The following is a 27,369-nucleotide window of genomic DNA, read 5'->3' on the forward strand; positions in this document are numbered from 1 at the left end:
TCTGAACCGATCCATCTCTAGCTTCAATCCATTCCCTCTAATCCTTTCACTACCCGGCATCCTGAAAAGCCCCTCACCAGCTTTCTTGTAGCCCCCTTGAGATACTGGAAACCACAATAAAGTCTCCTTGGAGCCTTCTTTTCTCCAGACTGAACAGCCCCAACTCTCTCACTCTGTCTTCATAGGAGAGGTGCTCTAGCCCTCTGATCATCCTCGTGGCCCTTCTCTGGACACCCTCCAGCACGTCCATATCTTTCTTGTCATAGGGGCTCCAGAACTGGACGCAGTGCTCCACGTGGGGTCTCACGAGAGTGGAGTAGACGGGGAGCATCACCTCCCTCGACCTGCTGGCCACGCACCTCTTGATGCAGCCCAGGACACGACTGGCTTTCTGGGCTGCAAGTGCACACTGACGGCTCATGTTGAGCTTCTCGTCCACCAGTGCCCCCAAGTCCTTTTCTTCAGGGCTGCTCTCAAGCCAGTCACTGCCCAGCCTATAGGGGTGCACTGCTGTTCACATTCCTCCCTGCCTCTACAGATGGCATGTTCACGAGGTTGTTCTTCAAACAGCACAGGATTTGGGAACAAAAGATCAGAGAAGTGCACTGGGTATTTCCAGTGAGCAACCAAACAACTCAGACATTATGGGAAGGGAAAAGTTCTCCCTTCCTCCCTTTCCTGTCTGCTTGTTCATTTTTAAACTGGGAAGAAACACTGAATGGGATCAGTCTGGTCCGACTGCTGAAAGGATGAGGAAAAGGAAGAGTTATAGGTCTGAATTGCATCCCAGTGCTTGAGAAAAGATCTTACAAACTTGTTAAAAAAATACACTTCTGGCCTGTACCTTCCAGGAATGGGGAGTGAGGCTGGGAGAACAGAGAGGTATGATAACAGTACTTTAAAATGGTGTCTTTCATTAGTCTGACAAGTAAAATTTTAGGAAGACTTTTCCCTATCTTTCACTAAAAACAGAAAGAAAGATAAAAAACCCAAAACCAAGCAGTATGTTTTCAAAGGAGTGTGTTTTCTGGATTTTACATTGAAAGACTTAATAATTTGCAATTATACCTTGTATACTTGGTGGTGGTGATTTTCACTGGCAACATGGTGATAATAAAATAACAATTGTCTTGCCCATAATAAGATTCTACACTAAACTAATGATCCTAAATGAATTACTACTGTTTTTTACAGGAACAAAGGACTCTCAAAACAATATCCGAAGGCTACAAAGTCTCTTAATCTTCATGCTCTGGGCATAACCAAGAAGGTTACAGCTGCCATCTTGTAAATTTATGCAAAATTATTTCTAGCTCCACTAGTTCCTCTTCCGAAAACAAAAAAACTTTTGTCTCTTATAATTAATTTTTATTTTTAATTTCATTATGTCTAGCTTTAGTATAATTTTATTATGCTATGCAGCATAATGTAGGTTCATCTAAACAGGCCTAATTTTTGGAGACTTTTATTCCAGTGATAAAATCCAAGACGCTCAGATTTGGCTAATTAGTCAAAATAAGCAGAGTAAATAAATAAGGGTGTAAGCTTACCTAATTGCTATACTGAGTGACAAAACTTGAGTATGAACCCTTTTGAAAACTTTCCTTCTTGCTTAAGCATTTTTAGCAGTCCTTTCTAGTCACCTTCCTTCTATGTTCCTACATTTACTTCAATGTATAGTAGTATATTAAAAATCACACTCTGTTATAGAAAGCCATATATTATAGTTGACAGAATAGCTCTAAAAGGGTGCCAGTTTTAGCTAATTGTTAACTGACTTCTAAATTTTAAAGTTTAATTCAAATGTAGGCAGCTATACAGGCAGCTGGTTTTTAAAATAACAACGAACATTCAGCTGCATTTCTTGAACTCAACATAAAACTGTCTAAGATTTCTGTCAGTTCTAGCCACAGACTAACTTGCAAATCATGCATGACAGCAAACTCTACACAAATAATGACCTTGATAAAAAACATTTAGGATCCAATTCTAGTGCCATAAGTCAAGCCAAGCAGTATATCCAAATCACTTAGGTAAAACCCTGAAGTAATTTTTTTTGTCATATTTAAGGAGGACAATTATTAAAAAATACATGGAGCTCACAATGAAATTGCAATTCATTTAAGTTCTGACTGAAGTACTAAGACCTGAAATCAATAAATGTTTGCTTTAATTTAATTGCTTTCTGCTAACACTTTATACACAAATACATTCTTCTTAAGGAAGTCTAAAATTAGTTTAAATCACTGACATCCTAAAGCAGAAGTTTCACCATCGCATTAAATTCAATGGTTGTTAGTATAACACCTGTAACACTGACACTCTGAAGATATCTCTTCTTTGTACTCAGTTTGAAGCATCATTTTCATCTTGCAGATTACCAGCTAACAAGATGCTTAACTACCAAAACTACTTGAGATGAAAGAAACGGTGCAGTCAAGGCAGCACACAGCCTGATGTTGCCTGATTTTATGCTGCTGCTTTGTGCAGAAAAACAGTGAAACGTGGGCCTAGAAAATCGCACTGAGATGAGCTTGGGACTACTTCCACAAGGAAGGCTATATCTGATGCAGAAATATGACAAAATTTTATCCAGTGTGCTGCCACGACACATCTCACAAAGAATATTTTATGATACATGCAGCTTGAAATAATGGTAACATACTGGAACAGACTCTGCTGCTGTACTCACATTGAGTACTTTATCATACTTGCTCTGCAAATAGTTCCAAGAATCTGGCTCCGTGTGTTGCCATAAGCCCATACTGCATGATGTTTCTACATAAATGTATATAATTGCCTTATGCTGTGCTGTGAGTCACTTCCACATTAAGTATTCTTTGAGAGCCTGTGGTGACAATGACACGGCTTTTCTGATGCATAAAAAGAAAATTTTGAAACTTGAAAGTGCTTTCAGAGTCTAATTTTTTGATGGTGTGAAAGAATTAGGCTGTCATGGTGTTTTATGAAAACTTAATCTTCAAGCAAGTGGATAATGTCAGAAGAAACCAATAAGCTCAGAGCTTTGACATATTAACCGTCTAACACTACAACCCTTACTTCAGCTTATATTTTCTTGTGATGGACTGATATGCGACACAGTGAACATCTGTAATTTTGTAACTTAAACAAAAAAAAAAAGTCTTAGATGTTTACTCCTGCTAAATCATAATTATTAAAGCATGACTTTTTTTATTACAGTTTGGTCAGCTCCATAAAACACTTCATCTGTTCTCCGTGGGATAAGTAAAAAAAATGAACAAAAGACCCAACAACACATTTCTTCCACAGCTGTTAAATACTTTTGAAATGTTTGTTCTTAAAGGAAATTCCTTTTTGAAAAGCAACCATCTCTTCATTAATGAAAAAACTTTATACTGCAAAAATTGGGCAATTAATTAATTATGTGTATAGTAAGACAGTAAATCACACAGCACTGTATGTCCTCTGCACAAAATGTTACCCTCTCACCTCATATTTGGGTCATATCCCTTACTATATTAGAACTGAGTTGCCCTTCAAAAGCAAACTCGTAAACTTACTGAAAACAAAGCAAAATAACACTTCATTTTGTTTCATCAGTGCTTATCATAGGCTTTTCTTTAAATGCCTTCATTTCAACCTTCCAATTTGCATGAGTTTTTATAGCAGGTTGACAAAAATATCATTTGTTAATCTAAATCCATCCTCTATGGTCTACTTCATGTGATAGAAATGAAGCTCAAATACTCAGTCCAGAGAACAACAAAATGCCTTTCAATTAATAAATTTGGATTTGTGTAAGTTAGCATCACAGATTCTGCGGGCATTTTTAGAGTTGTTTCATCATGTAGAGAAGCATGTGTTTTAGGAAGCAAAAAGTTATTGACTGATACTCTTCCATTTTCAGGAATTCAAACTTAAAGAGAGTTTCAGAAAGCTATTAAATTTGTCACAAAAGAAACATCATAATTATTGCCATGAGGTTCAAAAGTAATTTTATCTTTTGAGCTTTTTAAGGTACAATTTATAAAAAAATTTAATGAAAAAAAATCCTATTTCCATTGAAAATTAACAAAACACAAGAAAAGTTTTCTGTGTTCTCATCTTTTTCTGTTTTATCCACAAAATCTTAACATAGTGAATTACAATATAAAGACAATCATATTGTCACAAATCTAGTAGTCTGACCAGAGACAACTGTGAGCTATTTCATTGTAAGAAACTTACAGTCACATCTTGAAACTGGAGGCGCATAGCAGAGCCTGATGGTTGTGGTCGGCTGGTGATCTCTAGTATGGTTCTTAACAGAATATCTAGCAGGCTGTTTACAATCACATCAATTTCTTCCAGGACAGATTTTTCCTTAAAAAATAAAAAACATGTTTAAGATCTTAAAATAGAAAGATGACCACAGGCGTATCTCCTTTGATGTCGTTTTAGAAACAAATTATAATTTTACCATGAATATTACATTTGAGAAACATGGACTATTCTCTACATAAAATATTGTTTAATTCTAATGATTTCTTTTCTAACAGTTTTCAATTAATTACATTGCAGTGAAAGATAGAAGACAGTTATTGGGATGACTTGGAATATGTAAACTTTCATTAGATTAGCGTAGATCTATTTTCATTGAATATTTAGAAGAAAGCAGTAAATAAAGTACTTTTCAGGCAAGATTTTTATAGGTAACGCCCATATATTTTTCTGGGGAAATTGCCAAGAGAGACTTAAATTCCAAAAAGTAGAATTCTGTTTTCACACTTTGAAACTATCACCAGAAACAAGCAGATGGTGCTCAACCTTCAAGACCTGCTTCAGCAGTAAGGACCAGCTACATTGCTTCCCATCAACTGAGTAGCACAAACAAATTAGTCATTTATGTAAGTCTACAACTGCTTGTACGCAACATCAATAAAAAGGAACCAAAGTGTTCACTGTCAAAAGAGACCATGAATACCTTAATTACACGCATGAACACACTTGATGAAGTCAAGTTGTAGTTACTTTTCTTTTTTAATTCAGATGGAAATATGTTTTCCCTGCTTCAACGGGGTTTTCTGTCTCCACTGCAGCAGAGAATACCATCTTAATCTGAGCGATGTTATCCACAATTTAAGGTGACATTTCTTCACAGAAAGAAACACTTCATAATCAAATGCACCCAACCAAACTAAAACTCAGCTGATAAACAGATCATTCAACTTTGCTGACATCAAGGCGTAGGAGTGATTTTTTTTTCCCTTTCTTTTTTCCTTCCTACACACCCAAAGCACATGATTTGTAACAAAACTCAGAAGTTCCTGTTTGGTTTCAAGATGGTCCTAGTTTCATGGCTGTATTCTCTGTCCCTTTGTATAGTATCAAACAATGGTTAACTTGGCTACTGACAAAGGCAGATAGTGTACCATGGATTTAGGAACTGTATCAACCAAGACGACTCATGGACAAACCACTATTAGAATGGCCAACAACCTCAATTTTCAAAGCTGCCCAGCTGCAAGTTCACTTGTTCCCTCAGTCTCTTAATTATCTTGATTACCACGGGAGGAATGAAGTTCTGAACTGATCCACAAAAATGGTATCAAAATCACCAAGTTTTTAATACTCTCAAAGACTTCTAAAAATAGTAGTTGTGTATCCTGAACATTGGAGTTTCATGTAGACATCCACGTGTTATTGTGTACATCTCTGGCTTAGTGACTCCAAATGATGGATCTCCTGAAATTAAGACCAGACATTTAAGCTCTTCTCCTAATCCAAAACCACAGCTACACCTTATCATCTGTCACTTTATCTTGTGAGGAAGTATTATAATAACCCAGGCACAGCTGCAATGAAAATGTTACAATGCCAAAGTTGCAAGCCGCATCCATATCAAACCACTGATGGAGCAACTCTACTTGCTGACAGTGGTACAAAATGAAGAAACACATGAAACAGTTCTCAGTAATGCATTACAACGTATTGTATGCTGGCCTTGATGTGTATGTATTGCACTACATTTGGTTTTAATTGTCTTATATACTTTGCCTGTCAGAACTTACCATCTTCGCATCTGCAATACACCTATCTAAGCTAGCTCTCATATGCAGCTTTCACAGATGAATTTGCGAACACGAATGTCAGAAACTGGCCACAAAGTTTAACAACCAGCAACAAAGTGAAACCCTCCTTACAACACTCGCATCAATCCATTTCTCTATATCATCTCTATGTCCCCTGTGACTAAACAGCGCACAACAGAAAATGCCTCTAGAAGAAAGCAGACACTTCACAAAACTCAAAGAGTCAAAGCTGGGCAGAACACCATGCACTACAATTAAGATATTCTTGCATGGAAAGGCTCGCAGGAAATCAAAATCACATGTTTATGCAGAATCATTACACAGAGATCTCTTTAAAATGCTCTTGGTCAAGGTCCAGGTTGTGTCATTAAACGTCACTGAGCCATATAAAGAAGTTCAACACCTTGTGGAAGGGACATGGTGTTTACTCACTGAGCTGTTCTTCTTGATGAGGCAAAATATGTTGCTAAGGATACGTGCACACATTATAAGGTCCTTCTGCTCTTGTAAATGCATGTGGAGATGATGTAAAACTACCGGAAGAAGAATGTACCGAGAATCTGGAAAAAAAATGAAAAATTTTATGAGTAGGAGATTCTCACAGAATAATTTATTTTTAATGCAGACATAAAATTTGCTTTCAGTCCAAAACCAGAATTTCTGATAAGGAGAAGCTTTTACTTGCTTTAACCAACATTTTTGACAGGCAGAAGCTTTTACTTCATAATCATAATGTCCCACAAAATATATTTGAAGAACAAACTATATGCTGAAAGTCAGTATATCATATCATATCATAGATGGAGAAAAACACCACTGTATGGAATATAATATATATATAAAACAGACAATTCTAAGTATTCATTGAACTGTCATGCAAAAAAAATCTTAGCATAGAAATAACTGAATTCAAAATAATATGGATTTAGGCTCTAGTGTTCCCTGCCAGGTGACAGGGAAAGCTGAAGTCACAACAGACTCCATCCTGAACTTATGTTACTCTAACAAGGAAGTTCTACTTTATGGACAAGCAGTACTTTCAGATTTCTTTCAAGACTTTCAATTTTCCAGATTCCTTACTCCTACTGAGTATGAGCAATTTAGACTACTGAGATCTGTATGAAAAATGATTTGCCTTTCCTTCTAATTTTCTAAACACAGTTCTTTGGTGCTATTTGCAGTCCTGAATTCTCTCAGAATTTTAAAAGAACTTCATTATCATGCTACTTACTCTTGCTTCTTTTCTTATAATCAAATACAATGTTAAAAAGGAAGAGTCATAACATTTACACTTGTGGTAACACATTAAACACCTATTTACCACTTGATAAATAGAAGGGGTGTTACCTATTTTCATTTTATTGCTGGTTTTAGATCATTTCCATAACAGAAATAATGTTCTCATATAAATGTACTTGAATTATTTCCTCTATTAAAATTTTAATGATGATTATATGCTACATTATTTGAATATACTGATCTACTCAGTTCCTTTGTTCATTAATAAAATTATTTCCTAAAAATTGAGTTTATCTAGGTCCTGTAAAATAATTTTGCCAATCAAGTACTGCTCGTGGATTAGTCTTTCTATAAACACTTTTTTCCCCTCAAATACTTCCTTTATTTTTTCCAAAAGAGAGAAAGAGAGATTTACTCTAAGATTTTATTTCATGAACACTTCTTTCATTCACTGAAATGCAGCACTACTCTAGTTTTTCTCTATTATTCCCTGTTTTCATTAGCTGTTTATATGTATAGCACCAGACAAATCATATGGACATGTTGATTCTTACACACTATTTAACTATATTCTTGTTTTTGAAAAAAAGCTTACCTCTTCTTTTTAAATATGTGTTTCATGCTTATTAGTGTTCAAGGCCAGGTCAGATGGGGCTTTGAGCCACCTGGTCCTAGTGGAAGATGCTTCTGCCCATGGCAGATGGTTGGAACTAGATGATCTTTAAGGTCCCTTCCAACCCAAACCATTCTACGATTCTATTATTTATTCAGGTGTTAAGCTGTATCTTTGTACTGAACAAAAATATAAATGAAGACTGTATAGTAACAGGCAAAAGGCTATCAATTAATCTAAAACCAGCGGTGCTGAAATGCAAAACTGGAAAACAATAACCTCCATCCAGTGACTGCTTACTTCTGCAAGTGTCTCAGCAGGTTTTTGTCAGGACTAAAGGCACTTTCTTTTCTACCTAAAACCAGAGGCTCAGCACTGTGTTGCCCCACGTAGTCTGAGATGTCAAGTGTGCACAGCTGCCATTGACCCACTTGCTGCAAGATCTATATGGTCAAGAGGAAAGCAGGCAGGAACACTGGCAACTAGCAGACCTGTGGTTAGGAAAATGGCAGCTGCTGATCCCCATTGCGAAATCTGTTTATTGATTACTGATGGATATAAAACCAGAGCTAATGCCTTTAAGCTGAAGCAAAAAAGCAGGATTCTTGATTCCTATAAAAAAGACCTAACTTATAGATTACAGTCAACAGCTCCTTTTCCCTGCATTCCATTAGGCCTTACACGCATTGAATTCTTGACTACCTGGTAACCCATCTTCAAGAAAAGAGATGTAAGGTTCATTCCATAAAACAGCCTGTGGCTTTGCAGTTGGGGTACTCTCTTGGCAGGGAGGTGACTTGAAGCTGAATCCAGGCTGACAGAGCACTGGACCCGTTCTTCCCTCTCAGGCAAATGCTCAGTTCAGGACTCAACTCCACAACTGCCACAGAGCAGTTACAGCAGCTCTTTCACATGTCACTGTTGTGAGACTTATCCTTTGGGCCATAGGTCTTCTGAGGACAGTAGGTCCCCTCTTGCAGCTGAACTCAAATCCCTCAGCCCAGAAGTTGAAGAGAAAACAAGCAGCCCTGTGCCAAGGTGTTTCCTCTTGGTTCACTCTAGGCAGCTTCCTGATGAGCACACGCACACAGGATTTGGCACCTTTTCTGAGGGGCCCACTACGTACATGTAAATGCAGCATTACAAACTCCAGTTTGAAGAACAGGGGATCTACAGGTAGAAACATCTGACTTGTAAAAAGCCAACTCCTGCATACAGTATGGCCTGAAGCATCTCAGGCAAACCTGTATCAAGCACCAGATTTTTGCAAAAGCTTCATAAAATGATCAGGAACTTTGTTTTACTGAGACCAAATGGATAGCAAAAAGCGTCTTACAATGGCTTGCAACTATACATGGGAGGAAACAGCGGTAGTTACTGAATTAACAACCACATATAATGCAGCTTTAGATATATTCCTCATAATCCCATAATCTATATATTTCTTTGTCTTGAACTGCTTAGGTGGAGGAATATAGTGGTATTACAGAAGAGGAGAGCCATCATATTCACCTCTGAGCCAAACCAACGGCTATGTGAGAAAGACTGGAGAATGTAGCGTACAACATTCGTCTCAGATTACTCTTTTTCTTAAAAATTGTCAGCTGCAATGTCAGCCACTGTACATAGAAAAATTAATGAGTGCAAAGAATGGTGCAATAATCAGAACTCTTAGCCATCAGTCACTGTCCTAATTTTTCTTCTGTGCAGGAAGCCAAATTAGCTGACTGTTTAAAATGCTAATACTTGCCCTTTACAAATATTATAAAGAAAGAGAGGAAAAAAAACAATGACCTAGAGCTTTTCAAGTACATGCTTGGCATAATTAGAAAGAGAGACTACTCTGGGCAATCCTTATGACTTTCCTATGCAAGCTACATTAATGTTTAATACCCACAGCACAACTTTCCCCCTTGCTTTTCAGTTAGTGGTATAGCACCTGCACAGACTTAAAAAAACTTTATTCTTATTCTACTGCATTTTAAAGACTAATTTCAGAAAGATGATATTCATTTCAATGACTATATCTGAACAGATGGTCAAAACTTCAGCCTGCTTGGAATAAGAATTAGTGTAATTGAACATTTTAAATAAACAGAATCCTCCTCGAACAGTGAGAAGTAAGGAAGCTGCTGTTAGGTTTGATAGTTTTACTTGGATCTATTCAATTCACACTTCCTTGTTTGGAAGAACCACTGGACTTACTGGTGGAAGGAGAAGAAAATGCTTAAGTCAAGCAAGCAGTTACCATTGCAATTCCAAAGCCAACCATATATGCCTGCTTTGTGACTGCAGGGAACAATGACTGTCCTCAGAACAATCAGTTTCAAAACTTCTATGAGGAGCTGTTTTCAGTTGAAAGAAAAAAATTGCCTGTAGTGTAAAAGGAAAACACAGGTATGGGCTGAGAAAGTCCTCCCCCTCGGCCATTCCTGAACTTGCTAACAACATTTTCTTCATTTCCTTAGGAACTGTAACAAGTAAAACTATCCTTTCCACCAAAAAGTTCAAAGATATTATTCTTACTGATTATGTCAGATATTCAAATCTGAATGACTACTGAAAAATTTAGTTTTGTACATGTACATTCTCCTTGATATACAGGATGCAATTCTTAGATAAACTCATTCATGAAGACAGACTGAGAGAAGTAGTCAATCTCAGAAAGAAAATAAATAGGTAATTGTCACTTTTCTAAGCTGTTAAAAGTGGGTTTCAGTGTAAAATAAGGTAAACAATAAAGAATAGATAAGGAATAAATTATATATAAAATAAATAGAGAGAAAACTTTACATATCAAACAAATGAAATAAAATGAACACATGAAGGTGTCTTTAAAACATCTACTTTGGGTTTTTCCTAGCTTCATAATATATGTATCATATACCGTATGATACCTATAGTGTAAATGATCAGAGACATAAACCTCTCCTGTTTTGAACAGCTTGCTTCACTAAAAGGAGAAGTCCTACCCAGTTACTCTTGCAGAGTTCTAAATCCTCACACTTTGGGAAGACACAAAATTTCTTGCCTGGTAAGTACATTCTCCATGCGGTAAAGAGCTGCACCACAGATTATAACTCTGCTTAGACATCAGCTTTATCAATACGAGATTTTCTGTGTTTTTAGGACTTTATCTACTAATGCAATCTCTCTTCTGGCAGCTGACATGTTTGATCAGTGGTGATTCTAAGAAAACTCATCCTCTCTGGAGGATTATCAATATGAGATTTTCTGTGTTTTTAGGACTTTATCAATCTCTCTTCTGGCAGCTGACATGTTTGATCAGTGGTGATTCTAAGAAAACTCATCCTCTCTGGAGGATGAAACCTAATGTTTCACTTAACACACCTCACATTTTCACAGCTACTGAATTTGCAAGCTCAAAGTAGTGCCCTTAGAGAAAAAAAATATTGGCGTTTTGCTAATTCCTGTTTAACCATGTCAAGAAGGGCATGGTTTAGGATGTGTTTCTCTGTTACTGGCCTTAACTTGTCTCAGCAAAACAGATTTAACTTTTCCCCTAAGCAAGCTATAACAGCATTCAATACAAAAACTAGACTAGCCTCCTGATGTATCAGAAATAACAGAGGTAGAAAAATCTTCTGGGTACAGGCATACATAGATCATCATTTTGGCCATTCCACAAGTACCAACAGGGACGTGTCCAAAGAGTTATGCCCAAAATACCAGGAGGCTGGAAGAAAAGTCAAGAGGAAAAAAAATACTGCTAGTCTTTATCAGCAGCAGATAGACAGCCTATGTATGCAGATGTAAATACAGGTAAAGGTCTTAACACCCACCAACTTTTCACAGGAGCTAGGCAGATAACTGCTGCTGATATCTTTTAACATTGCTATAGTTGTTACCTAAACGAAGAGCTGAAGTTTAAAATCACTGGAATGTAAAAAGGTTCTAAGCAAGCTATAACAAAGCCTCAATACACAGCCATTTTAGACAACTTACTCACATATGATCAGTAAATACACTGCATAAACTTCATTCTCTAGAAAGGCAGTCAGAGACTAGATGCATCTGAAATTGTACTGAACAACTGCGCTTGACCACCTTAAATCAACCTCTACACTTCTGATGTTTCTGTTTGCAACAATGTACCATGTATATCTCCCAGTTTTAGCAAAAGCCTAGCTTTAGTGTCAGTTGATTGCTGTAGCAGTGGGAGTAAACGGGTCAGTTGTTTAGGCCTCCGCAATACAAAATGTGTAAAACTCCCACGCTAAACTATGCTTGCTTGTTTCCAAGAAAGCTCCAGATAGCAGAAAATATTATCTAAGAAGTGCTCTCCTCATTTTCAGACGTTATTTCCTGCATTCCATCTAGTTCCGACGTGCTAGCTAGCACCACACCCTGCAGCATTCATCATCTTCATCTGGGAGAAAGAATCAATTATTTTCACAGCCACAAGCCTCAACTCATTAGGATGTACAGTTTACTCTGCACACTAACATAGCCTAGTGCAATATTTATTTTCCCAAGAGCATTTTAAAAGGACTTCGTCCTTCTAGAGATTGACTGAGGGAAAGTGTACTTGTGTTTTTGTATTTTAAAGGGATAAAAAATTAAAGGCGAAAAGACTCAGATGCTGAACTCCACAAGACCCTTCAACTTAATGATGACTGAAATGACACTGTATGTGTTTGTCCAAGCTTCCTAGCATGACATTGTGAGCTTGTATTACTGCCTCATGTCTTTCACATGAGTTTCCCTGTGATCTAAGAAATTTATATTCTATTTTTGTAAAACCCACACTCCATTTAAAATTTATCTCCATTTATCGCCAATACAACCCATACGACTTCTTAATAATGAAACTGAATTTGAATAAAAAACTAACACTTTTGCAAAAGGAAGCAAAGACCAAAAAAAGTCATATGGCTGAAGGCAAATTACAGTCCCAAGAAAATCCCCAGGAGTCTGTTACATGGCAATAAATAACTTTCTTTAATTACATCCATATATCTGGATCTTCTGCTTAGGCTGACCTAATGAGATAATAAGAGGAAAATGGAAATTATGCTACCTGGTCCCTAAGTAGTTTGGAAAATGAAAAACAAAAGTTAGAGATTGCTCCATGAATATGTCATCATCACCTACTCAGAGCATCAAGGGTCTGATCCATCAGCTGTAGGAAGAGCTTACTGTTCTGGCAGGGACTGCTGTGGAGGCTCACAGGAGAAAGAGTAAGCTGTTTTTGCAACCAGAACGAAGCAAAGCAGCCAGGATCCAATACTTCTTCCCCATTTCTTTGAGCTCATACTTTTAAGATATGACCACATAAAGGATTAAAAAAAAAAAAAGTCTACAATCTTCTCCTTTATTTTGCAGCATTTCAAAATATTTATGCATATCTTGGTAGTTTTTGCAGAGCCTTCATCACTGTAAGGTTTCCCTTGAATGCCTTAGGTGGTAAAAGTTACTGTTTCTACTGAACTCCATCAGCCAATACCCAAACAGTTCCCAAGAGGGCTTCTGGTGACTAAATAAACACTTATTAAAATTCTTTAAATTCCTTGTATTTTAATTCTTTAATCTTGATATTACTTCATCACAAATTTAATATTTGGTCACTTCTATGGGTTTCACTTAAAGAGAAAAAAAGAATGTCATAAAGCAGTTTTTAATTCTGCATAGCAAATCCCTATGCTGTTATATACTTCATGCACCAAGTACCATTTGCACTTGTGTAGCCTTTTTATACATTAAAAAACGGAGGATTGAAAGTGCTGAGATAGCAAGAGTTAAACAAATAAGACTTAATGGATAAATGACAATCCGTTTTCTGAATTGTCCCAAGGGAGAAAAAAAGAAAAATAATTAGTAAAGTTTTTTTTCCTTTATAATGACTTAAAACATATAAGGTAAACTTCCTTCACAGACATATTGCCAACAGTACATCAGAAGGAAACTATATTTTAAGAGTCACTGTCTAAAACGCAAACCACTGCATTTAACCAACTGTGTATTCTCATAAATGAGCAGCTTTGTGCAGAGCAGTGCTTCAAGAATTGTTCCACGACTCTGAACAACACTCCTTCCTTCAGCAGCCGCCGGCCTGTGCACACACGCCGAGTTCCAGGGCAACCTCACCTGGGTTAGTGTACAGGTGACTCTCGACAGTTTTCCCAATACTCTGCAGTTTAACAGCTTGAAGGGACTCATCCCCATGCATGACTGTTGGCAAACTGCCCAGAGCATCGTGAACCAAATTTGCCACTTCTCTCACATCAAAGAGCTTCAAAAGTTCAGAGTACACCGACGGGAATGAGCTGAGAAACACAGCCTAGAGGAGAAAAGGAAAAAATGGACAGTCAAATACTGCGGTATAGTTTTGACATTTATGAAATTTAAATAGCCATAGAAATTTAAGTAACTGTAGAAAAATGCTTGAGTTTACCTTTAAAAGGTAAATAGCAGCTTTAAAAATGGTCATTTTTCACAAGAAATATCCTCACATTCATTAACAGGCTTACATTTGTGACTATTTTCCTTTAAGCATTATCTAAAGACTGTTCATTTCTCCCAGGACAAAGTGAAAGTAAAAAATTCAGATTAGAACAAAAATATTTATACTCTACACATTCCTCACAATCTATGCGTGAGAATAAGTTTTTAAAAGGCCAACATGCTAGCTGATATCAGAACAAAAAGATGTGAGTGCAGTTGTTTTGGTTCACTTTAAGCTAAGTACTATTACAGCCTCCATATCCTCCATTTTTCAACCAATGAAGTCTTTTACTTTGGAGTGAGACAGCACTGGCAGCCTTGGTTCACTTCAACAATGCTAAAAACAGGACTAGAAATTCATTGGTGAGAATAATAAACCTGGGATCAAAACACTGGGAAAGAAAGGAGGGCAGTGCCAGAGAAAGGAAGCTTGAACTGACATTCCCTTCTTCCTCTCCAAATCCTGTTAATTGAGAAAAGCTGCTCATACCTCAGACCTCCCTCACACTGGTGTCAGAAGGGATGACATACAAGGTTAAAGATACTGAAGAAGCATTCCAAATGTGGTTGTTCTTATCATTTTGCAATTATCTTTTCATTCCACCTACTTACATTATATGGGAAGTAAGAACCACCTCGCCATTCTCTCTGATTTGCGATTTTCTTGGAACAATTTTCTACAGAGCTTAAGAGATTAATAATTCTTAACAGGTCTTGAACACCTTTTGTTACAGAAACAGGGGAAGAGGATGGTATATATGTGAGCTGTAGAAGTTGGTAAATATATGACACTTCATGTAGAAAGCTGTCTCCTGTGTGTTTTGCCTCTGTATTTCAGCAGCAGTTAACTTTGGTAGCTTCAATTGAAACAAAGATACCAGCTGAGTAGTAAAACATATGGAAAAACATACAGTTCATCAAGGATTATCCATGCCAAGCACATTTAGAAGCTGCTGGTATGAAAATTTCACACATGACAAAAGGTAAAAGGATGTGGTGAAAATGCTATTCAGCTCTAGCAAAACCACATCTTCTTTCCTGGGTATACAGGTAAGGACTTGCATATGTTTCCTATATCGGATGTGGAAAGTAGCAACAAGCACTTAAATACTTACTTGCAGTTGAGATAAAGCACTAGCTCCTTTGCTCTCTTGGGAAAGAAAGAAGCGTACTGACATAAGAAGCTCTTGGATACAGCAGCGAAATTCTTCCTCATTTTGTCCACCAGTGGCAATAGAGAATAACCTTCGAGACTGTACTATGTACTTAAAGATATATTCCTGTGCCTACAAACGTCAAAATCAGAGATAATTCATAAAAATGAACCATCATCTTCAAATAAAACACACACAGCAATCATATCATTCAAATAATGATAAGGGTCTGAAACATGATAACACATTATTTAATTTTGGCAAATCTTTCTGTTGAAACACGAACAACATTTCAAAGGCATATACTCAGAAATGCTCTTCCCTTGCTTTTCATAATCTCTAGAAACCAGGAAACACTTGTCTTTAATAAATGGAAACTGCAAAGTCTCAACACTGTTCCCCCTTCCTCTTCATGTATTTGGCTACAGAAACACATACTGCATAAACACATAAGGTCAATTCAAGAAAGGCTCAAACTTCTGAGCTGTTCTTGGAATTCCTCTGCCTGTTAAAAGTTGTTTTCCTGTCAACTGTTAACCAGATAATACACAAAAAAAAAAGAAAAAAAAAAGTCCTAAGTTGCTGTTGGAACATAAATTAAAAACTCAGCTCTTTCAGCTCTTTCTTATCAGCAAAACATACATAGAAAGTACAGAAGGATATCATGTTGATACTTTATTTGCAGACCATAGTACCTGTCCTAAATGAGATTATTCAGCTGTACAGCTCAGCCTGATTCCGTACTGTGCTCTACTGATGATACGAGAGCAACTGAACACACCATTTTCAGCAGCGTTCCTCTGTGTCAGGACCGAACCGTTAAGTCAGCATGCATGTCTGCCATTTAGATTCAGTTTTGGGAGAGATGTTAATACCACCAATGTATGTCCTTACACAGTAAGGAATATATAGCTCCAGAGTCTAGGGGTAGTAAGCTCAACTAAGTAATAAAAGGGAACGGCAAATAAACCGACTGCACTGAAAAATCTGCAGCTCCCTAGAATTAGTATTACCATTCCATCATTTGTACATACTCCACTTGATTTCCTAAATTAAACCTGTTGGTACTGTATGAATACATCATTCAAATACATAATGGCCTTTGACAGTTTTAATTACCTTTAGTACTTCCTGAATGTGCTCGTGCAGCTCCACTTCGGTGACTCGATCAATATGCCACTTCAGTACTTTTATAAGATCTCTAGAACAGCACATCAGAAAGTATTAGAACACAGAAGTGGCAAAAAGGTTAACTTTGCACATCGAATACAAGCCAACAGCTGCCGTATAAGAAACACTGACAAAATAAAAAACATATGGCTAGACTTCACTAACCACTACAAGGCCCAATATTACACCTAGTTTTCAGTCCGCTGAAAGTAGGTGTCTGATGAACAGGAAATAATACCAGCATCACGTATCCAGTAGAATGATTTTGACAGAGATACACGAGCTCAGTTAAGCCAGACGGGTCCCTGCCAGCACGGACTACCCCTGCTATTCCAAGCATTGGTTTGCAGTTTCATTAAACTGCACTGGTTTTAATGGAAGTCTACGCAGCAGACAAATGCAGTGTACAGAGGAGGAAGTGATACTCATTAGAGCACTGCTCTACACAGACAGTAAACATAGTTGCAGCTGGATGAATTTAAGGCACCTGTATTTTTCAAAGTAATTCAAATAAACAAACTCACTAAGGAAAAAGACTTAAAATGAAGCCAATGTTAAAGCATTAGCACATAACATTTCCAGTAGTTATTTTATCCTTTTTAATCACCTAGACATTCATACAAGCACTGCATTTTATTTCTAATGATATAAATAAATGTAATCTGTTGATTGCTTTTTGCTTAGTTTACCCATAACTGTCAGTATTCAAATCAGATAGAAAAAGTACAGACTTCACCTGTATGCAAGGGCACCTGCAAAATGACTTTCAATGTAAGTGTCCATTACTGGCTTGAAGTGGTGAAACTTGCTGTCCTGCAGCAAATTTATTATGTGAACCTAAATGTGAAGGAAAAAGAAAAAAAATTTTTTCCTTCTACTTAGTTCTTAAATAGTGGTAAGTGTTATTCCAGAATGAAACTTACCAAACAATCAAATACTTTTGATCCATATTTTTGAGAGTTTTCATCTAAAATCCCAAACAAAGTGTCTAGAGTATCTTGAAGAAACTGGAGAAAATAAGAAGGAGTTTGCTATTAAATATGTATTTTTGTGACATTATTTCCCTCACACTATCTAAAAGGACAGAAAGGTATATACCTTCACTATTTCTGAACCATCAATTTCTTTTAATTTTGAGAGGCAACCTGCAATTTTGTCTGGGTGGGTCCTCCATTTCAGAAGGTCAAGCATATCTCCTGCAAAAAAAAAAAAATGCAAGATTAAAGTTGGAAGCAAAGCAGCACTCCAGATTTTAAAATATAATATTACAGTTCACTCAGCAAAACTTGGCATCATTAAAACAAAAGAAATCATCTCAAAATTTGCTACAATGCAATCTGCCCAACAACAAATGTTCAAATGTCCCACAATTGTTCCACCAACAGAAACAGAAGAACATGGTACTGGGTCTGTAAAATCTGTCTCCTGTGGCAACTGAGTCATGCCATCTTGTTCTGCTATTTCTCAGTCACTATCTTAAGAAAAGTAATTATTTTGCTGTCTCTTGTCCCATTGAAGGATGTCTTCCAGAACCATCCTCTGACAGCTAGAAATAGTCTCCTAATTACTAGTTTGGATATATTTGAAATACTCATCTTCCTATGTCTTTTTAGGCAACAAATACAATGCCTCTAAGACTCTCCCTATTCATAAGCAACAATCTCGCCTGGAAAATAAACTTTCTCCAAGTTAAAGCATACCCTAGAGTCTTCATACTTTCTCCAGTTTTAACTCATTCTCCTTCAGCTTTCTTGAACAAAATGGTAACTATATTACAGAGAAGACCATATCACTGTATTCTGTATCATTAACAAGCTCATATGCCTGCTGTAAACGTCTGACATATATGCTCTAGAATTTGGGTTTTCTTAAAAGATACATTATGCTGGTGACACAAACAGGTCTTCCTCCTGCTTAATACTGTTTAGCTCCTTGGCTACAGCAGAATACCCAAGTCTCCATTTGGGTATGATCCTGCCTTTTGTACCACCCCATTTGATCTAATTTCTACTCCTTCTTATTAATTATTTAGATCAAGACTACCTTGCTTTGCCTGTATCATATTTAGCTTTTGTCCCTCTCAACTGACAAACTCTTTAAACTACGTATTAGCAGCAAATTTCATTAACAGTACATCTAGTGTCTCAAATTTTAGCAAAGTAACTCTCATGTCTACCCCTTTAAAAAAAGAAATCAATCTCAGTCTGAATTCTTCAGATATTGTAGTATTTTCCTTTCACTCAGGAATTAAATTCCTTGCACTACAGTGCAACCTGCTAGTTCCCTTTTAGCCTCTATTTACCAGTTTTAAAATCCTTATTCTAATCTGTATATTTTCTAATTTCCCATGTGGCGTGTTATTGAAGTCCAGATGGTTTAGATCTATGTTTCCTCTGAAGAATAATAATTAACGGAACTTTGAAAAGAAAGATTAAGAAGTTTATTATAGCACGGTATTCCTCTGATAATCTCATTTTACAGTACATTCCATTTAGCTACATGGCCTTTTTTCCACCCATGGTTTCTTGCAAGTACTTGCGTAAAATTCATTGGAGGGTGATGGCCGAGTTAACATACCAGCTCTTCCACCTGTCTTAAATGTAATTACTCTATTTATTACTCTTCAGTCATATGTTATTGCTTTCAGCTTCAGAAATGTACTAAAAAAACCATCTTGCTATGAGATCGGGAATTTCACGTCCTATACCATTCAGTATCGAAAAGCAGAGTTTTGCAACTTGGCTTGGTTTTTCAGGCGTTTTCACTTGCTCCTGACCCTTGCTGAACTCTTACACGTTGCTGTCATTTTTCTCCCTTCTGTTGCAAGTTCTCTGCCTTTCTGCTCGTGACACACTCACTTAGGTCTCCTTTTAAGTTTTCATTAGAAGTTCCACATATTTCTGAATCAATGAATTAAATAAAACCCAATACTCCCTTACATTCAAGTTTACTGTTTCCCCGAACCAGCTTTTCAGAAAGTCTCAAGGCCTGGCTGTTTGAAGCGGAATACCTTAACCACCCTCCATCAGTTTAATCTGAACTGCTGTCTGGTTGATCATTTCCCAGCAGTGTCTTAGAAGGACCCAGTTCTTCTGAAACGCTTTCAGTACTCATCACATAAAGTTGCTGATAGGAAGTTTTCCCCTTGGTTCAGCAACTATTTGGATGCTTTATTTGGATGCTTTGTACCACAGATTGTTTTCATACTCAAGTAACATTTGAGCCACACACATCTTTCTGTTATTTCTCAGTTTGCTCCAGGAAAGCTCCTCTCTCCCACAACAACAAATATTTCTGTCTTTAATAACGTTAAATAAATCTACATCTATATTCCAATCTTGACAGAGGTGTTAACAGCAAACGCCATGCAAGCTATTCCACTAATATTTTGATGCCTTAATTGATTTTGGTAGGCACAAATTGTTTTGATGCATTTATACATTTCTTTTTCGGTTTGCTTCATGCTGGGCTAGTATACAATGGTTTGGATTAAGAGATCCTTGAGTTGCATTAAGAGTGCTGAAGGCTCCCACACATGCATCAGAGCCACATCCCGAAGATCAAGGACAATTGATAGGTCTTATTATTCCTTTTGTCAGGGATTTTCAAGAAATAAGCATAACAAATCCAGTGAACTGCATTTGTCTTTTGGATAATTAAATGGACTTCTACACTTCATTCTCTTTAAGTCTCCACTTGAGGAGTAGCGAGACTAGCTAAAGCTGTCAGTTCATAGCAGGAAAGACTCCTCTTTACAGGTTTGTGGAGGAACTTAGTGGAAGATAGTTGACACTCAACATTAGGGATTTGTTGGGGGATTAAAAAAGAAAGAGAAAGCAAATGTAAGACATTCACTTCAAAGAACTTATTTCAAGAGAAATGCTAAGGAGGAAAGACACTGTTGAGATAACATTAGGAAATAGCCCAAGCATAAATGACATGAATGGAAAATCTGACATGTGAATCACAAAGGGAAGGGATAGCAATGTGTCATGTATTAAGAGAAATAAGAACAGAAAATTGTCCCCAAAAATAGGCCCACTAGGAAAACATAGTTTTGGAAAAGGGAAGAAGTCAATGCTGCTGATAAATGTTGCTGAAGAAGAAAAACATTTCCAATGCCTTCTCTTAACTGTGATCAGATTTGTACATTTAAATCAGGCTACAGCTGACCTATCATTCCCACCAAACACAACACTTCCCTTTTCAAAATCTGTAATTTAAGTCCAAAGTGCTAGGTTTAATAAGAGGTTTAGAAACGTGTATGAGGAGGTGGTTTGGTATGATCTTTCCATCTCTCTCCTGTAAATCCTGAGACATCAAAAATTGGCCTGGTGTAGCACTACTGCACTTCAAAAGGAAAAAGCTGAATTCCAGAGGTGGCAGTCTGCATTCCTCTTCCAAAAGGCTGCTTCTGTGGTTTCCAATGCTCCCTCCAAACCAGGGTCACCCTGGAAAGCTGCCCCTTTTACTTCTGATTCATTAACCACTGGTTTGGGTTTTTCAAAATGCAGATAGAGGGATTGCACCTCTGCCTTGCAACAGACATGCTGTACGGCATGTTGCTCTGCTGATGAGCAGCTGCTTACTGAGGACGTGCCCAACCGTGCTGAGAAACGAGTGGATGCCAACTCGCTAAAATATTCTGACTTGCTGGATGGATCCTGAGCCTCTGGCAGGCAGAGATGTTTCCTGTATGTCAAAAACTAAGTAAGACTGTAGAAAAATACTATGTTCTCTGTTCTCTCTTTCTCTTTTGGTATTCATTAGGATGAGATATAACTACTCAGCTAAAAATGTAATACATATAAAGGCTGCTACCTTTTTTTTTTTTTTTTTTTGCTAACTTTGATTAACTCTCCAGGATCAAAAGTCAAGCTTAGGAAAAGCTAACTGGCAGATTAGATACAGCTGCACTGTTACGAGATCTGCTGATGAACGCACAGACTCTGCTGGTCTCTGAAAACTGGAAATAATCCTAAAACCCCCTTTAAAGTACCCAGGGTAAGGAAGGAATTGACTCCAACAACTGGGAATCAGCCTCCTTCACCCAGTCCCCATAATTTTAATATGCATGAGAGCTGATGGCATGTGAAAACAATCAATGAGAGAATGACAGCTGAGTAAAATTTCCCAGCAAGCTGTGGCCTAATTCAGTCACACCCTTTACAAGTCTGGGTTTGGGGTCGTCCCCCACCCCACAGCCAGACCAATCGCATAATTTTCAATTGTTGTTTGTAGACACAAGCAGATCTCTGAGAACTTCAGAAAAATCTCCAAACGTAAAAACAGATTAAAAAAAATAATCAGCAATTTTCAAAAATACCAATACAAATGTTTACCAGAAAAAGTAAACGCACAGATCTTTTTGATTCTGTATTTTTTAATAACACGCTACATTCTCTCAGGGATAACTGAAGTAATGCTCACATGACCAAATATCCACATGCTTTGCTCTATGTTCATTTTCGGAGCATGCAATAGGTTCTGGCAAATTTTTGTTTGAAAGAATGGGGATTTGGAAACTCACCAAGATGAACTTCCCAAAGAAGATCCTTGGAGAAAATATGAGCCTGTCTATTGAAAATATTTCCACCCTCTGAAGTACTGCTGAAATAATTGTTAACTCTTTCAGAGCTGAAAAGGGGATCAGTATTATTCAGATATTCTACACTCTCTTACTCAGAATATGGTTCAAAAAAAGGAAATTTTATGCCCTATGTCACAGATCTATTTACATTAAGTACAAAACAACTCCTGTACTGTGAACATAAATTAGTATAAAAATCCCAGACAACTGCTCAACTATTTATCAGTGAGACACTTACGTTCTGGGCAGCACTTTCATGCATGTGTAAGTACTAGTAGATTTATGTGATTTCCTAAATCAAGGCCTGTAACTGAAGCAAATTTAGTCTCTGATTGCCTATCAGCAACCTTTGGGAAAATCTTTTGCTGGGTAACTTTTATTACTTTGAAGTTAATTGCTATGAGAATACAGAAAGGATGTGCACAGTGAAACAGACCACTTAGTATTTGCACATAGTTCTGTTTTGGACACTTGTTACTAAATGGTGAAAATTAAGATGATTATTTCAATTTTAAAAGCTGTTCCAGTTGCTGTTAAACATCTACAATCAATTTGCAAGCAATCAGCAATTTTATCATTGTACATATAAGACGGGTAAAGACACAGTCACTCACACACAAGAGAGCTAAGCAAGATCTTAAAACTGTGACAAACAGCTTAAAAAGTAATACAAAACTGTGGGTATACGAAAGAATGGTCAGAAACACATAACCAAGCAAATGTACAATGTTTAGAAATTAATGGAAAACCCTTTCAGTTACAAGTTGTAGTTAATATGGCAAATAAACAACAAAATTAAGAATTTTGGACAGAGCAACGATAAAGAGTGCAAATACGCGTATTTCTATCTGCTGCTCCTCATATCCAGTGTATAAGATTGTTTTAAGCAGCAGTAAACGTTTGTTGCCTTAAAGGAAGAGAAACGACACAACAAAAAAAACATTACGTGCCTAATTAAAAACAAATCGCCACAGCCCAAAGTCTATGATAAGTATTTCATAAAAACTCTACAATAAACAGATTAAGAGCTTTTGTAAAGCAGCTGGGTTTTGACAGTTGATTCCAAGCACGCTGCATTTGATTCCAATATCATGTTAATCTAAAAAGAATTCTTGAACTACTTTAAATCAGTGGTTTATCATGCTGCATTGGTTTCCATCTGGATACAAAAATTATGAAGAAAACCGTAAGTTTGTAAAATGGATAGAACATAAGATATTTTTGAGTACATCCGTGCTTGCCTGGCATAGAAAAGGCTAGCTATCACATGCACTTGAATTCATCATGTTTTAAATAATCAACATATCCTACCATTTTGTGTGAGCTTAGTGGAGCAGAGAAAGGATGTAATCCAGAAGGACTCTTTAGTGGTTTTTACTGCTTGGCTGTTGTTTCCTAGGAAAATTCCCTTTGAAAAGGGGAGTTTGAGGTAGCGACCAGAATCCTGAAGGTTTGTGTTTTCTTCACACTGTGAAAACAAACCAGTTGACATAACTGAAGTGCAGAAAAATAAAGGACCAAGTCCCTAAATTATATAAATTATTATAGTTTCTCAGGCAGAAATCGATGAATTCTCATTATGCCTGTTGAAACTTTGCTTGTGGATCATAGCTACCTATCTGCCAGTTTTTCACAGGGTACGTCAAATGAATAGCCCCAAATTTTGGTATTAAAATCTAAAATTTATCTAGGAGCACATCAAGTCCTCTGAAAAAAGAGATAACTGTTACATATGGAAATAAAAATTACACAAAACTGAAATATCTCTAAAAATGATCACACTGAGCAGAACTGCATAAATTAGCTTGCTTGATTTTCCAACTTTACAAGGGTATCATGGAGTTCACTTTGGGTGTTTCAGCTGAACTTACCTTTGTGAAATCCAACACAAATACAATGTAATGTAAGAGTAACACTTAGTAAAACCACACATACCTGATTCAATTGCAGTTTGTAATAGGACGCTTAATATTAAACAATCAGCAATGTGTATTTTAATGGTGACAAGATTATTGCTCATCTGGTAAGGAATACAACAGGCTTTCTCACCTAATGTTCCTGGGCATTTAAAGTATGTTCCAGACAAATCATTACAGCTAATGATTCCTAATTCAAAATTACCTTGTGTACAATGAGTTCATGGGTGCCATCTGGAAGAGTTCTCCCATTTTCCTGCATCAGGGGAACGAAAGAAAAGCCAAACAACTTCTTCTCACCCTTCTCTTTTGCTGAAATATATATGCAAATAGTAGCATTTAAAGTTAATATTATACACTTTAGACAAACTAATAATAATAATACAACGTAAGAAAGTACACTGGAAGCTATTTGCAGCTAGTCAGACTAAGATTATCTTAAATTTCTTTCCAGATTTGCATATTATCTCCTGTAATGGTTTCTCTTATCTCCCTGTAAATCAGAAAGCAGTATTACGGAATGATTCCGTGTTTATCAACAACAAATAATGGAAGCCACCAAACACACCAACATACAGACTGCCAGGAAACAAAATTAATGTGATCTAGCCAGCCCAATATGAAAAGGATATTTTGGTGATAAATTACCCTCTTCTTCCCACTGGTCTCCATTTTAGGCCTGCCTCAGGCTACACTGCACTTCTATTTTCAGATATGGCATCTGCCTCTAGAGGTATGGCTGAAGATGTCACAGTTTGGTGCACGAATGCTAGAGAGCAGATGCCTAACCTCAACCTTGGATGCCTAAGCTCAAATTCCTAAACTCACCTATCACTAATACAAGGCAGACTACAAAACACTGAGATGGCACAGATTTTACTGTAGCCCATGAGCACAGACGCTGAACGCTTTTGAAAATCAACCAGTTTTTCACCAAATGTGTACATATATATGACTTCCAAGTCCGGGTTTAGCATAGTTGGGGAGGTGTAGGCCATCATAACAAAAATACACGGGAAGAATTGTGCAAAAATGTATCATCTGTTTGAAATGTACCACTGACATTTTTCCTTTATTACTTCATAGCTTACAAAAGAAAACTTAGGAAGAAATCAATGCAAATTTCTTTCTGTATTACCGAATCCTTGCATTTTCAAGTTTATGTACCTCAAAATCTAAACATGCCATCACTTACTGTGTGTGTCACTTTTGACCAAGGAAATATATATATAATTAAATCTTGCTACACCTAAAACACCAAAAGGAGCCAAACAAAAGCAGCAGTTTAAGAGATGTACAATTTCATCCCCCTTTCTCTACAAGCTGGACAGCAGTCAGCACCATAGATATGAAACCTGTCTCATATAACCTTGGCATGAAGAATATGGGCCCAGACCTCAATTTTTACATCAGTCATCTCTAAAATTTTCTGTTTAGAGAATTTTGGAATTTTGTAAGTAAAAGAAGAAATCACAATACAAAAGCAATGTCAGCTGACCATGAAGCATCTATGTACACTTCCCATTGGGTGGATTGCTGTATTAAAGAACAGGTATAATTTTGCATCATTCAACAGGCAAATTCTAAATTTGCATTTTGACTTAACCTAGAATTCTGGTTATATTTGCAGCTATTTCTACTTAAAACCAGACTGGTTTCTCTCGGTTTTTAGGCTTTACCAAAGCACTGAGTTTCACCAAGCAGAGCTACAAGTCTGAGAAGCTGTGTCATGAAAGCATTATAAAGTTCATGCAGCTGTCTTTTTACTGAAGTAGTATAAAAATTCATGTGGTGACTGCAGCTGTAACAGAAAGGGTGAGCAGAAGTCATGAACAGCACTTACTGGAACAGTGTCTGAATTCACAGCGGATGTGTGCTCCTCTGAATTTATCCACAGGAATAGGAAGTTTCAGCAGCTCAGCCCATCTGGGACCATTGTTATGATAAAGCACAAAGGAATGGTACTCACTGGCTGGTGGCTCTCCAGAGCCAAATGAGATAAAATCCTGATGAAGAAAAAAATATGAATAAAGATTTAAAGATAGATTAGATCCCTGGTAAGATGTCGTCAAGGACCGTTCTTCCAAAGACTATTTAATATTTATATTCATATCATAAATACGGCATGTGATATCATGGTTAATATCTTAAACCCACAAAAACAGTATCACTTTTTTAGCATTTGCTGATTAGAAAAAGTGGCAAAAATTATTCACACTAACAAGAATGAAAGTGTTTATAGAGGTGTCCTGGTTTGAGAGCAGTAGGATAAAACACAACAAAGTTACCTTTAAAATTTGACCACTGCTGTCCACAACATGCATTGTCACTTCCACATTTCTGGCCACGCTTTTCCCTCCTTTTTCAAATTCTCCTCTTTCTACAGTGATATATAAATCATTCCTCATTTCACCTATAAAAAAAAAAAAACCAAATCAAAACAAAGGGTACAAAAGTCAGTTCAACTTCCTTACTTTTTCTTTTAGCACTTCAGTAGACTTTCATCTTCTCTTCCAAACAAGGGATAATACCACATCCACAATTTATCAGTATTTTCAGATTTTAAATAATAGCTGTTTTCATAAGCCAAAAAAACCCAATAGAGCTTCATCTCTCTCTAAGGCCAAGACATTATCTGCCATACTAAACCAACTCCAGGGGCTGTTACTCATCTGTTAGCTCGCTTTGGTCTTTACAGGGCCATCTCCAGCTATACTGAAGCTGGTCTCTAGCTTCACCTCACTTAATTACTCTTTTAATCTAAGGGAATATTTTCTTTAATTTGTAATCATTAGATTTCATTATTTAATGTCTCCTTGAAGAACCAATTACAACTTCTTTATCCTTCATGAAAAGAAAATTTATTATTTCGAAAATAACCAAAAGGTTGGTGTTCTTTCCATTACAAGGGCAGGCTTCCAAGATAGGTAGCATTCAAATCGATGTTTCTGATCTAGAAGATCTCAACATATTTTACATTAACAGTGTGTTATAGCAATGTTAGCTTAACAAGCTTACTTTATGCTTGTTTGAAATGCTTCTGAGAAATTAAAATCTTCACCAACACATTCAAACTACAACTCCAATACAAGACACTACTGAAGCACTACATATTATGTACAAATTATTAAATATTGTTAGCGAATTTAAATTTAAATTTTTTGCACAT

At 36.8% G+C, this 27,369-nt stretch overlaps 1 protein-coding gene across 1 annotated transcript in view; it reads right to left on the bottom strand.

The window, feature by feature from the left end:
- The window catches only part of LOC104275286 (dedicator of cytokinesis protein 4-like), a gene marked incomplete at its 5' end in the record, with an annotated part of 45,705 nt that extends 19,092 nt beyond the window's left edge, over positions 1-26,613 (bottom strand). The window contains 12 exons of the mRNA XM_009871208.1: positions 4,210-4,344; positions 6,486-6,613; positions 14,014-14,206; positions 15,486-15,656; positions 16,644-16,725; positions 17,431-17,531; positions 17,618-17,701; positions 17,793-17,890; positions 23,596-23,752; positions 24,406-24,512; positions 26,044-26,206; positions 26,489-26,613. Coding sequence (XP_009869510.1) covers positions 4,210-4,344; positions 6,486-6,613; positions 14,014-14,206; positions 15,486-15,656; positions 16,644-16,725; positions 17,431-17,531; positions 17,618-17,701; positions 17,793-17,890; positions 23,596-23,752; positions 24,406-24,512; positions 26,044-26,206; positions 26,489-26,613 — 1,544 coding nt within the window. The remainder of the gene's footprint in view (positions 1-4,209; positions 4,345-6,485; positions 6,614-14,013; positions 14,207-15,485; positions 15,657-16,643; positions 16,726-17,430; positions 17,532-17,617; positions 17,702-17,792; positions 17,891-23,595; positions 23,753-24,405; positions 24,513-26,043; positions 26,207-26,488) is intronic.
- Between the last annotated feature and the right edge of the window lie 756 nt (positions 26,614-27,369).

This window comes from Apaloderma vittatum, unplaced genomic scaffold (assembly GCF_000703405.1).
Source record: "Apaloderma vittatum isolate BGI_N311 unplaced genomic scaffold, ASM70340v1 scaffold1756, whole genome shotgun sequence".
In the NCBI taxonomy this organism is placed as follows: domain Eukaryota; kingdom Metazoa; phylum Chordata; class Aves; order Trogoniformes; family Trogonidae; genus Apaloderma; species Apaloderma vittatum.